Source organism: Dendropsophus ebraccatus, chromosome 3 (genome assembly GCF_027789765.1).
Source record: "Dendropsophus ebraccatus isolate aDenEbr1 chromosome 3, aDenEbr1.pat, whole genome shotgun sequence".
In the NCBI taxonomy this organism is placed as follows: domain Eukaryota; kingdom Metazoa; phylum Chordata; class Amphibia; order Anura; family Hylidae; genus Dendropsophus; species Dendropsophus ebraccatus.
In genome coordinates this window covers 16,190,769-16,204,340 of record NC_091456.1, presented here as the reverse complement: position 1 = coordinate 16,204,340, position 13,572 = coordinate 16,190,769, and the positions used below count along the sequence as shown (strand labels likewise).

Sequence of the window (13,572 nt, the reverse complement as noted above, 5' to 3'; positions counted from 1 at the left end):
CATTGGGGACATACGACCCACCTCCAGTGTTTCACCCCGGAACAGAACAGAGCTGTATGCGGGAATCAGGCTGCGGTTCAAAGAAAGGAACGCGGCACCAGCTTTTCCTGTGCCGCCACCGTTCTACCCATGTGCAAAACTTAAAGCGAATGTACTTATGGTATATTCACTTTAAGACCGGCTTCATGCCATGCAGACAGGTCATTGCTCTCCATAAACTGAACAAGTGGATAATGCATATGGAGCCACCCACATCAATCTGCCGTATATAATAGGAACGGATCCGGGTGCTTTCCCTGCCAGGGACTGACTTTTACTAGTCACGCTCCGGCTTGTTGGAGTGGGAGTTGGGGAGACGTTATTTCAGCATTTTTATATTTCGGGAACATGTTGAGGATGCGGTGTAATCCATTTCTGTAGGGAATCTATCCTGTATGTATTTACATAATGAAGTCCATATTTAGCTTCCTCCGCACAGCCATGTGTTATATAAAAAGCTGCCGAATGCTGTAAAACGGCTCGGCCAGCCGGCGCTATACTCAGAATATGTTCCTCCAGTTTTGGCATTTATTCCTGGAGAACAAGCGGTTAACAATGAATATTCTTCCAGTGACAGATCGTATTGTTATAGCGTCTTCTGTGCGTTCCTATGCCGCTGGTATCTGTGGCTTCTGCACTATGTGCAATGACTCACACTTTTCATACAGTTCTAGAATCTCTGAACCTGTTCTTAGGTCCAATTTATGTTCTATTTCTGGCTGGAGGAATATGAACCTGTTCTCCAGCAAAATCCATATCCATTTATCTACCGGCCCTTTTATCTGAAATGAAAGAACTCCCATGCTAGGGGATCGGCCTATATTTATCCCTATAGACGTCACTGCGGATATCTATAGGCATGCAGATATTACATAGCTTTCAGTGTTAGGAAAATATTGGATGGAGAGTGGAGACACCTATTTTGACGGAGGGCCACATTTACTTTGCCTGCTACGTCACTGCCTTCATGAAACTTGTGGAGACTTTACAGGGTTACTCCGGCGAAAATCTTTTTATTTCAAATCAACTGGTTTTAGAAAGTTATATAGATTTGTAATGTACTTCTATTTAAAAATCTCCAGTCTTCCAGTACTTATCAGCTGCTGTATGTCCTGCAGGAAGTGGTGTATTCTTTCCAGTCTGACACAGTGCTCTCTGCTGCCACCTCTGTCCATGTCAGGAACTGTCCAGAGCAGGAGAGGTTTTCTGAGGGGATTTGCTGCTGCTCTGGACAGTTCCTGACATGGACAGAGGTGGCAGCAGAGAGCACTGTGTCAGACTGTAAAGAATACACCACTTCCTGCAGGACAAACAGCAGCTGATAAGTACCAGAAGACTGGAGATTTTAAATCTGTATACCTGTCTGAAACCAGTTGATTTAAAAGATAAAGATTTTGGCCGGAGTATCCCTTTAAGAGATGGAAACTTATTTGGTGCATGTTTGGCTACGAGCCGAAACCATAAATAAATGCGCAAATCTAGACAGTCTGCTTAAAAGACAGCAAAAGCAAAGAGTGACAGGATTAGTGAATTCACCCAAGTATAAGTGTAAGTGTTCAGTCCAATCATCGTCCTGTATCTAATGTGCCGATTTTCAGTTTTAAATTATTTTCCACCCAACGTCTTTTTTTTTGCCATCTTATTGGATGCCCATCATTTTGATGCCAAAATACGGCTGTATTATGCAAATCATGGTTTAGTAGTGGTGATTTGCGCATGCGCCGCAGTGCTCTGGGCAACTGAGGGCATAGGCCTCAGCCGTCAGCGCACCTGCGCCGCTTCAACACACTACGGCGCATGCGCGAGTCTGTCCACAGGAGCGCGCACACTGCACAAATCCAGGGCGCATGCGCAAACTGGCACGGGTGCACGGGGCCCTTGCAGCTGAAGATGACATCGCCAGGAGGTCAGAGGACGGGTGCAATTAATATTTAAGGAAAGCTGGGAGTAGGAAGTAGTGGTGAGGCGTGCCGAAGTGCGGCACGAAGGCATCACCACTACTCCTCTTTTACACTTGCAGAGAAAGTTACGGCACAGATTAGGGACAAAGTACAGCACTGATCGCAACACTGTCAGCGCCTCAGAACCAAAACAGGAGCTGACAGATTCCCTTTAATAACACTGGGGGAAAGATCAGAAAGATCAGAATCAACATGAGAAAATATGACTTTACTGAAAGAGTAGTAGATGCTTGGAACAAACTTTCAGCAGATGTTGTAGGTCAATCTACAATAACAGAATGTAAACCTGCCTGGTGTATACATATATCTATCCTAAGATAATAAGAAGGGAAATACTAAAAGGGCGGACTAGATGGAGCAGGGGGTCTGCAGTAAATAAAAAATAATGTTCCAATGTAACACTCACACCAAAAATCACCTAACTAACTAGACATATTTGAGAAGGTGCTAGACAAAATTCTGGCACACTTTATACCAATGTAAAGCTGAGCTAAAAATAATAATAATAATAATAATAATGAGTGGCAATGTCAGACTGGAGAACTCATTCTTGGCACATGTCACTGCACACGTGGCACGTTAGTTATTACATTCCTAATTCCACAAAGTCTTTGTGTTCAAATGGAACATAGGACTGTGCTTATGTGTGCTCGACCGGTCACTTGCTAGATGGTGCTGTGTGACACCACGGCTGTGGTGGTTGGTCGGTGGAGTATAGCTCAGCCAGGCGGTAGGTTGTTGTGACGCCAGTGCTGACTCATACACAGGTATGAAGGCACACTTGTTTTTAGTTTTTTTGTGGCTGGCTATATTCTTTCCCCAATGGTCGGTGACCTGCCGGGTTGTGATAGGTCCCTTGGGCGCTTATCTCGGTGGTCTGCAGTGGAGTTATGACCCAGCCCGGCCTCTTGGTATAGTCACCCACAAAAAAGGGGAAATGACCCAAGGACGGTGTAGCTTGTGTGCAGGTGCTGGTGCAATAATCTGAGCCCCAATAAAATAAATAACCTCTTTCTTTACTAAGAAATCTTCTGTGATACAAGTGAATCGTATAATACAGACTCGACTTCACTAAATCTGCACCGACAGCTGGTTGAGGTAGAGAGAAGAGCGCGGACTTGGTTGCGTGTGAGAAGAGTAGAGAGAGTTCAGAGTAGTGGAGAGGAGTAGGTCTTGAGAGTCCCAACCCAACGTAGTACTGTGCTCTGCCGTAACCTAAGAAGAAAAAGAAGACTTGAAGAGAATACTTTAAAGAAGAAGAATACTTGTGTCCTTAGCGTCAACCTTTGTCGCTATACCAACTTTTGCCCCGCAGCGTCGAGTTACCCGTCCTATCAGGGTGACATTAGCCCCAGTCCTAGTTACCTGAGTTGAGCGTATTGTCCGAAGTTAACCGGTGTGGCGAGAGAGAGTACGTAGGCTCTTAGCTGCTTTGCTCTATCCACATCAGTTCCTCTACCTTAGGATACTGCACTGTGTTTTAACTCTTCACGGCGTGGGTTGGGGTGATCTCTGACGTCCTCTCTTTAGGTGTTTAGCACTGCATCTTGAGGATAGGTGTTGCTTCAAAGAAAATCTGTATTCTCCATAGGTGTCTGTCTACTCCCAAACTCCAGACTAGACTACACTGGACTGCACTGAACTGACTAAGTGTAGGTCTACACTTCCTCTCCCCATGTGACAACTTCCTGCAGGGTGTATGTAACAGCTCCTGTGAGTGGTGGAGAAGAGAGAGCAAGAAGAAAGGAGGATAGAGATAGGTAGAAGAGAAGAGTAACTCTCATTGGTGTGCAGATCACAAACAAAACAATAACCCTTACATGACCACAGTTGTGCACCAGTTACAAATATACAGACAGTGACCTCTTGGTATACACCTTCATTACCACTTTGTTTCTTACAGTACAAGGCTTTTGCAAGCGGTGTTCAAACTAGTAACACCTGTGGTGAGACACCACACTTACACATTTAGGCTGGGTTCACACTACGTATATTTCAGTCAGTATTGTGGTCCTCGTATTGCAACCAAAACCAGGAGTGGATTAAAAGCACAGAAAGGATCTGTTCACACAATGGTGAAATTGAGTGGATGGCCGCCATTTAATGGCAAATATTTGCTGTTATTTTAAAACAACGGCTGTTATATTGAAATAATGGCCGTTATTTACCGTTATATGGCGGCCATCCACTCAATTTCAACATTGTGTGAACAGAGCCTTTCTGTGCTTTTAATCCACTCCTGGTTTTGGTTGCAATACGAGGACCACAATACTGACTGAAATATACGTAGTGTGAACCCAGCCATACAGTGCACACACCTATTCTGCACAGGAAGGACAGGTAAATAAAAGGAGCAGAACTTTGTCATGACTTTGAAGCATACCCAAAAGGAGTAGGAGTTGGTTCAACAGCATAGGGAACATGCTGCCGTCAGGCACCATTAGGCCATGTTCACACCATTGAAATCACAGCAGTTTTTATTGGATGGCCATCATATAACTGCACACAATGGCCATTATTTTGCTATGACGGAAGTTATATGTAGTTAAATGATGGTCATCCAATAAAAACCTCCACCATTTCAATGGGGCCTTCATTCTCATAAATATATATATATATATATATATATATATATATATATATATATATATATTATATGTAATTACTATATCCTGATGAAGTATAGAGATAAAACAGTGTTCAAATCCATAATAACACGTATAGTATTCATTAGTTTATGGCTATAACACTTTATTATATAGTAACGGTTCCTTCAAGGAAGACCTCCAGCAGAGAGATGTCAGGCTCTAGACAGGTTTCCTCCTTTTTTCTGATCCAGCAATGTTTAAAAAAAAATAAAATTAAAAAAAGGACCAAACCTTCATAGCGGCACTCCACAATTATAAGCTCAGCATTATGTCTATGGTTCAAAAAAGATGTCATATACTCTCAGCAGGACACAGAATGCAAATAACCAGCAGCAGCGACATCTTCAGAACGCCTCAAAAACATTCCTAGTGTGTTTCTAAAGCAAATGTTTCACTTGCTGTACAATTTTTTTTATTTTTTTTAATATCATTTGGTCGGCGCCAACGCGCAGATCCTGGCAGTGCTGTCCGTTTTTTTAAACCCTCCCTTGATTCCAGCCAAAGAGAGAGACTCCTTTTGAGTCGAAACGTTACTGCATTATATTTTTGATATAGAAGAGTAAAGTTTTTTTATTTATTTATTTTTTTTTATCCAGATTGAACGCTGCCATCCACCCATCTTTTTTGACATTCCCGTTTGTCTGTCAAATCTGTGTCCTTTTCAGTTTTTTAGGCTGGAGGGGGTGCTCTGATTTAAGCTGGGTTTACACTGCACATTTTAACTGTTTACACTTCAATATGTTTTTCTTTTTTGCTGTATATAAAAATGTGGTCAAGCATGTTTTTTGTATGCGGCCAAAAGAGTACTCCTTTTCATCCGACTTTATTTATAATGTAAGTAAACAGAAAACGGATCCTAATGTATGGCATACAGCAGTATCTATTTGACCATCCAGGGATTATCCAGCGCTACAAAAACATGGCCACTTTCCCCCTACTGTTGTCTCCAGATTGGGTGGGGTTTTGAAACTCCGTTCCATTGAAGTAAATGGAGCTTAATTGCAAACCACACCTGAATTGGAGACAACAGTAGGGGAAAAGTGGCCATGTTTTGTAGCGCTGGATAACCCCTTTAACATATTAAAAGTATTAAAATATTTTTTCCTTTTCAACAGTATAAGGCTATATTCCCACATTGTAGAAACAAAGGCCATTCCGCGTAAACGACCATTGTTTAACACTACCTTCAGATACTTATCAGTTGGCTCTGGGGTGCAATGCATGCTGGGAAATGTAGTTTTGTGACCGGTGCCATCTTGGATATAGACCGGCTTTTAGAAAAAAAAACTTGTAGCTCAGTTAATGGCGGCAGCTAAAAAGATGGGATACGGCTCAAAATACTTAAGGGGACTTGGTTAGTAAGACCAGCTGGGTTTGGGGAAATGTAATTTTTTAGCTCTTTAGTGCTAAACGTATATGTTAAAAAGAATCACGTCTGTAGCAGATACGTAGCTGCAGACACAGGCAGATAGGTGATAGGGAGATAAAACAAATGGTGCTTTTGTCTTTGCTGATGGCCATTTGCAGAGTTATAAAATTGCATATTCCTTTGAAAGCGTAAGTGCCACAGAAGTGATGCTGAGCCACTGCATGCACGCCTCCACTCTCCCACACAAATCTTGTCTTAGCTGATTGAGATACAGGGCTCAACTTCCAGCCCTGCATGTCAATCAGTCAAGACAAGGATTGTGTGGGAGGAAAGAGGCGATCCAATATATACGATAAATGTGAAGGAAAAAGTGATTGGCTCACCACGCAGCTGCAAACTTCGGGTAATAAAACCCACTGCACTCCAATTATATGGAGCAATATACTCACAGAGTCAATATGACTTCAGAAATCTTTTTAATTTTCTTCTATGAATAGATGCAGCATACACAAAAGAGATACATGCTCACAGCTGATGTGACTCTCAAACCCGGACGCCCAAGTACGTCCTCCTCGCGGACGTTTCGGAGGATACAGACTCCTCCTTCCTCATGCGAAACGTCCGCGAGGAGGACGTACTTGGGCGTCCAGGTTTGAGAGTCACATCAGCTGTGAGCATGTATCTCTTTTGTGTATGCTGCATCTATTCATAGAAGAAAATTAAAAAGATTTCTGAAGTCATATTGACTCTGTGAGTATATTGCTCCATATAATTGGAGTGCAGTGGGTTTTATTACCCGAAGTTTGCAGCTGCGTGGTGAGCCAATCACTTTTTCCTTCACATTTATCGTATATATTGGATTGCTTGTCCGGACTGGTGGAGTTCGGAAGTGTGGAGGGTGCTCATGAGCATTGTAGTGCGTGTTATTTTCGTTGAATTGGAGGAAAGAGGCGTGCATGCAGTGGCTCAGCACCCTTTCTGTGGCACTTCAGCTTCCAAGGAAAAATGCAATTTTATAACTCTGCAAATGGTCATTAGCAAATAAAAAGGCATCATTTGTTTTATCTCCCTATCACCTATCTGCCTGTGTCTGCAGCTCTGTACTTTATACGAACACAAAAATCCAGTGTGAACCCGGCTTTATCGAGAAAACTGCTATTTACTGAGTGATTGCTGATTTGGTCGTCCTTGTAAGTATAAATACCTCTTCAATTTTGCTAACTCTGTTTAATATAAAACATTCCGGCCGTGTAAATTCTGCAGTCGGCCCTGGAGAGCATTAGGAAGGGCAGAATTGCTGTGCTTGTGGATCTGCCTTATAATACATCTTCACATTCTGCTGCCAGTACAACACTCTTCAGGACTATCCTGTAATAATGGGTGAGTTCCCTTTCCGAGTTCCCTGACCTTTTTCCAATACATTGTAGCTAATAGGATGGTTGGCAGATTCTGTCAGAAGCATTAGTACAAGGGAAGTGCCTCCATTAGGGCTGCAGAGCTATCAGAGAAACCTTTCAGATGGTGGACAAAAGGGAAATACTCTGCCTCAACTTGACAGCTTACTAAAATATACCGTGTAACATCAAGCTTCAGTATTTTAGTGATCTGTAATCCTTCTGTCAGTTTAAAGGGAATCTGTGATCAGAAAATTACCTATTGTAATTTTTTATTTTTACACCACCTTGTTGGCCCCCTTACTTGCTGGCATAGGTGCAGTGTGATAAAATCAATGTGGTCCCCTGGAGGTTAAGTAGGGATACAATGCATCCTCACTTAAGTGTACCTGTCTTTATAACTTTTAAAATCTAAAATCAACAGTAGATGTGATATAAAGCAAGTTTGCAATATACATTCATTATTTTTGTTGTTGTCATCATGCTGTAAAACAAAGCTGTACTTACCAGAAATACAGGTCCAGTCTCCTGAAGGCAGATTTTCTGACAGTGTCACATCTCAATGTGTCCATCAGACTGTCATCTCTCTGTGAGCGCTCAGATGGCCTGGGTACACAGGCTTCCTGTTTTCTGACTGTTTCCTGTTTTTTGAGAAAGAGTCGGAAAACAGGAAGTGCTGTGTTCTCCATGATAACTAAAAAATAAATAATGAATGTAAATTGCAAACTTGCTTTATATCACATCTACTGTTGGTTTAGATTTTGAAAGTTATAACAACAGTGACACTTTAAATAGGTTGTGTCACCCTTGCTTACATCATGGATTTACTTAGACACAGGACAGTCAACCCACGTAAAGAAAGGAGAGGACTATAAAGGCTGTACCTGCAGTAGAGCACAGTGTAAAGTGGCCACTGTCTACTGACTTGTGCTCGGCTGAGTAGGAAGGATACTACTAAATAGCTTGACCCAGTGACAGGAGACCTGGGACTTGTACTACCCCATTAGGACAGAAGCCCGACATTGAGGGGCAGAAGGCGATCATATATGCAGAGACCATATAGATACGTGAGTATGAGGATTATCACAGAACACTACAGAGACACTTAACCACATCCTGGGAGAGGACTTTCTAAATTAGACAAAGGGCCCTCCTATCCAGTACCGGACACCTTCTACTGTTTACTATTCTATCAATTCTCCTATTTGCTTATCCCTATTGCTACTGCTACCTAAGTACTGTTACTTTATAAGTAAAGTTTTGGACATTGCTTAAAGTGGGACTCTGTCATCTATACAGTCGCACCCACACCTTCACCTCTGTCCTAACCAAGGTCCAGTTGCCATGTGCCCAAGGGTGGGTGTTACAAGTAGCCCCCAAAACAACAGAACCCACCAGCAGGCCCAACACCAGTTCCAGCAAACCAGGCCACGGCATAGGGGAAAAAGTGAAATTTACCCTGGAAGTGGTGGTGGCAGCTGTCAATGGGGGTTGAGGGGACACCACAGGAGGACACGGGGGGATTGTGGTAATGAAAAGACGTTTATTATGTTTTATTGTTTTAACAAAGGTTTCAACCAAGGTTTGGTACACCTTTTTCTTTTTTTTTTTGGGGGGGGGGGGTGTCAAATAAAAACACAATAGCACATTAAAATTCATATAAAAGATTTGGTCCACGCCATTGGTAGGTAGAATGTGGAAATGTCTGTAACCTGCTAGCTGGCATTGCTCTGGCACTGCTACCAAATATGATTATTCCATTAGCCGTTCTTGGCAGAGACACTGAATACATTAATGATGAAGCCAGAGGACAACACAGCAGAAGTGAGCAAGGAAATGTAGGCCTTAAATATGGAAGAGAGTTAATGCTTTTGTACGGACATTTTTATCCCATGCTGTTTTTGAGAAAAGTGCCAAACATATGGGTACAGAAGGGGTTAATCAGTTAACCCTCCCTCCAGACACAACTCCCCAGGTGGCTGCAAGCCTGCTGGTGCTGGTTAATTCAGGGGAAAAACTGGTACCAGAATGATATATAGCATGCTACGTTTTGGGAAAAACTGCCACAAATTTAAAAAAAAAAAACGACAAAAAAGAGATAAATACGCCAAGTATGGATGGCATTTCATAAAATTACCTTGATTTACAGCTAATATCTTGCCGCTGAATTTTTGCAAAAACAGCATGGCGTTTTTTCTTAGCTGTAAGTGAAATTTTATGAACTGCCATACATACTTTGTGGGTTGTTTTTTTTTTTTTTTTTCCTGGTGCTGTTTTTTTCTCCTTTCTGGTGGTGGTGTTTTTTGGGGGGCGAATTGTGTCATTTCTCTCCCATAGAGTTCAATGGAATTTCTTCTGTCCGTCTCAAAAACGGCAAAGCCAAAAAAAGGCCAATCAAACCTAAAGTCAGAAAAGTCAGAAATAAACACCAAGAAAATCTTTGACAGTTTTTCTGGCGTTATTTTTGGAGTCCAGAAAAACGCCACAAAAAAGGGGTGTTTGGTGGCCCCCTATTGAACAGTTCAATGTTGACCTTTAAAAGGAATCAGTCAGCACCTGGGCCCTACCTAAGGTGCTGACATTGTGGTGTAGCTGGCAGTCCCCTAGTGAGCATGGTACCTTTTGGTAATTTGTTCGTGTAGTGGATTATGCACAATCTCAGGTCTCCTACTGTACTGAAGAGTCAAAGAGGAGTTGTTTGTGCCGCGCTATAGCACACCTTACCACTCTTTCCTCCTCCCTCTTCTTTATGAATAATCAATGCTGCCCGGCCTCCTGCTTGTTCAGCTGTCAGCCAGTGTCTCTGATTGCAAATCAGTCCTCTGTAGGCAGGTTATGTCCGAAAAAAAACACTCAGATACAGTTGAATCTCTGAGCCCAAATGTGTTACAGCTGTGGTCTAGGGGTAACTTACCTGTCTAGAGACCTGACAGCAGTTCATTCTTTGGTCCAAATTCCTGTTGGAAATGACTGGATGGCCACCATTTAATGGCAAATAATTGCCATTATTTTAAAACAACCGTTGTTTTGAAATATTGGTCATTATTTGCCATTGAATGTCAGCCATCCACTAAATTTCAACAGTGTGCGAAAATGGCCTTTCTGTGTTATCAATCCACTCCTGGTTTTGGTTGCAAAATACTGAACAAAAATACTGTGTGTGAACATAGCCTTAAAAATGATACAATAATAATAATTTAAAAAGAAAAACTAATTTACATCAGGGGATTTGAGCCAAAGACTGAACTGCTGTCAGGTGGTTTCCCATCCCTTTGGTAAAGCCAGGTGTCAGGGAGGAAGAGAATGGCCTACTGAGGACACCCTCCCATCTGGCATTTGCAGTAGTTGCCAGAGGGACAGTCTGGCCCTGCATGAATATTATGACAGATCCTTCTATCCTCTTGTTTGCACTGTAGTAATAAAGCGTACAACTAACGTAATTTATCGTTTTTAATACTTTCACAGCAAAAACCTGCCAGCAGTAAAGTAGCAAGTACAGCGAAGCAACCAAACCAGAAGAATAACAGCAAGGACTCTGAAAAGACCAATGCAGCCAAAGTCACAAAGAGCAAGGTAAAGATTGTGGTTTTTCCTCTGTGCCAGTAATGACTTCTATACCTGTACTTATAGACTTATTGTGGAATTGCAGCATAGCATTGCATCAACACCGACGACTACTACTATGAAGTATCCCTGTAAGACATGGTATTGTCAGCTGTTTAACATCTTCGGTTTGTAGGAAAGCAGATGGAGCACTAATATGGGCTGCAATAAGAGCACCCGAAAGGCTTGTAATCCAAGCAAATCTGTGACAGACTGCAGGAAAGCTTCATTGCGTAAAGTTAGAGTGGGAATGTATCATTACAGATAGTGACGGACTGCCCCACCAGAGGACCGGAGAATCCCCCGGTGGGCCCCCAGCTTTAGAACCTGTACTAACATGGACTGACATGTCATGTCTCACTGGTTCTTCATTGGTGGGCACCCAGGATCATTTCTTCCGGTGGGCCCCAAATACCCCAGTCCGACACTGATTACAGAAGTGGCAAATAGGACCCGAGTCTAGTGGTGTCCCTAGGGTGCAGACCCCGGATCTCTGGGTGACTCCTCCCTTCCCTGCTCTATCATTCACTTGTAAACACTGATTGATAGTCATTGTGCCTGCCCGCCAGGGATCTTGTCCCTGTGGCTCATAGGCTGCAGGGCTGGAGAGGGAAACGGTAGTAAAATGCATCATGGGAACCAGGACTACATAAGTATTATTTTTTATTTTCTTTTTTTGTTTGGTTCAAATGGGACATAATTGGTACAAGGGGCATTAATACAATATGGGGGAGGGCAGAGGGGGTATTATTACTATAGGGGGAACAGGGAGCATTGCTTATATATAGGGGAATAGTTGCCATTGTTACTACTATAGTGGGCACAGAAGGCATTATTACTGCATTGGAGCATGGGGAACATTGTTACTGGATGGGAGCACAATGTTACTGAATGGGGCAACTATTATTATATGGAGGCACAGGGAGCAATGCTCTATGGGGCTCGGGGTATTATTACTACATGGGGCACAGGGGGAATTATTACTATATGGGGGAACAGAGGACATTATTACTAAAGAGGAACAGGAGGATCATGGGATCACAAGGGCATTATTACTAAAGAGGAACAGGAGGATCATGGGATGACAAGGGCATTTTTAGTAAAGAGGAAGCGGAGGATCATGGGATCACAAGGGCATTTTTAGTAAAGAGGAACAAGGGGATTATGGGATCACAGGGGCATTATTAGTGAGTAGGGGCAGAGCTGGACGTTATTGCCATATGGAATACTAATAGGGGCACCAAACCCTGCAGAGACAAGTCACAGTTACAGAAGAAAAATCAAAAGAGAGCAACTCATTATATGGGCTGCAGAGCTCCTATATAATACTGGTATCTACCTCTATATGGGGGGTAATATTGGTTATATTGGTCTGTGCAGTTAATATAGTATATGTGCTCATGATGTGAAGGCTTATTTTGTCTAATAATAATGCATTTTGGGGCCACAGTGCCCCCTTCCTCAGGACAAACAACTGATCCCGACTCTGCGCTCGATTTACTTTGGGCTTCAGCAGCCCTTAGTAATGGAGCACCAGATTTGTAGATTAATGTAGTAAATACATACTACATTGATCCCTATGAGCAATCAGTGCATTGCTCATAGGCACTCTCTGGGGGGGGCTAAAATTTTATGTAGAAAAAAAAAAAAAAGTGTTTTTTTATTAATAAAAATCCCTTCCCATATTAAAAGTGTAAATCACCCCCCTTTTCAGATTTTATAAATTAAAAAAAAAATTGCTATTGCTGCGTGCAGAATCTCCCAAACTGTTAAATTAAATTCCTGATCTCACACGGTAAACTGCATAGGTGGAAAAAAAAAATTCAAAATTTTTTCTTTTTCTTTTTCTGGTCACATCAAAGGAGGAGTTGAAATAAAAAGTGATCAAAAAGTTGCATACATGCAAGCAAGGTCTCTGTCACTAAACTATGATTACTGTGATAGAAAATATTAGAGTAATCATAGTAATACAGTGAAAATGAAAGTGTAAAACTTACAAGTGAAAAAGTGTAAATGTGAAAAAGTGAAAAACATACAAACAAAATAAAACACACTTTTTATTATAGTAATAATTGCGGATTACTCCCAGATTACCCCTAACCACCGCAGGTTGCCCGTATCCGCCCCAGTTTGCCCGTAACCACCGCAGGTTGCCCGTATCCGCCCCAGATTACCCGTAACCACCGCAGGTTGCCCGTATCCGCCCCAGTTTGCCCAGTAACCGCCGCAGGTTGCCCATAAACACGCCAGATTACATGTAACCACCGCACGTTGCCCATAAACATCTTGACCGTAACCACCCCAAATTGCCAGTGACCCCCTCCAGATTGCCCGTAACTACCGCACGCTGCCTCTGACCACCGCACGCTGCCCCTGACCACCGCACGCTGCCCCTGACCACCGCACGCTGCCCCTGACCACCGCACGCTGCCCCTGACCACCGCACGTTGCCATTGACCATAGCACGTTGCCATTGACCACCGCACTTTGCCTCTAACCACCGCACATTGCCTCTGACCACCGCGCGTTGCCTCTGACCACCGCGCGTTGCCTCTGAC

General features: G+C 42.8%; 1 protein-coding gene across 15 annotated transcripts in view; it reads left to right on the top strand.

Moving 5' to 3' along the window:
• The window catches only part of RIMBP2 (RIMS binding protein 2), a 312,677-nt gene that overhangs the window by 16,839 nt on the left and 282,266 nt on the right, over positions 1–13,572 (top strand). For all 15 annotated transcript variants that reach the window (XM_069960976.1, XM_069960983.1, XM_069960980.1 and 12 more), the window contains exon 3: positions 10,877–10,984. In XM_069960976.1, the coding sequence (XP_069817077.1) occupies positions 10,877–10,984 (108 nt within the window). The remainder of the gene's footprint in view (positions 1–10,876; positions 10,985–13,572) is intronic.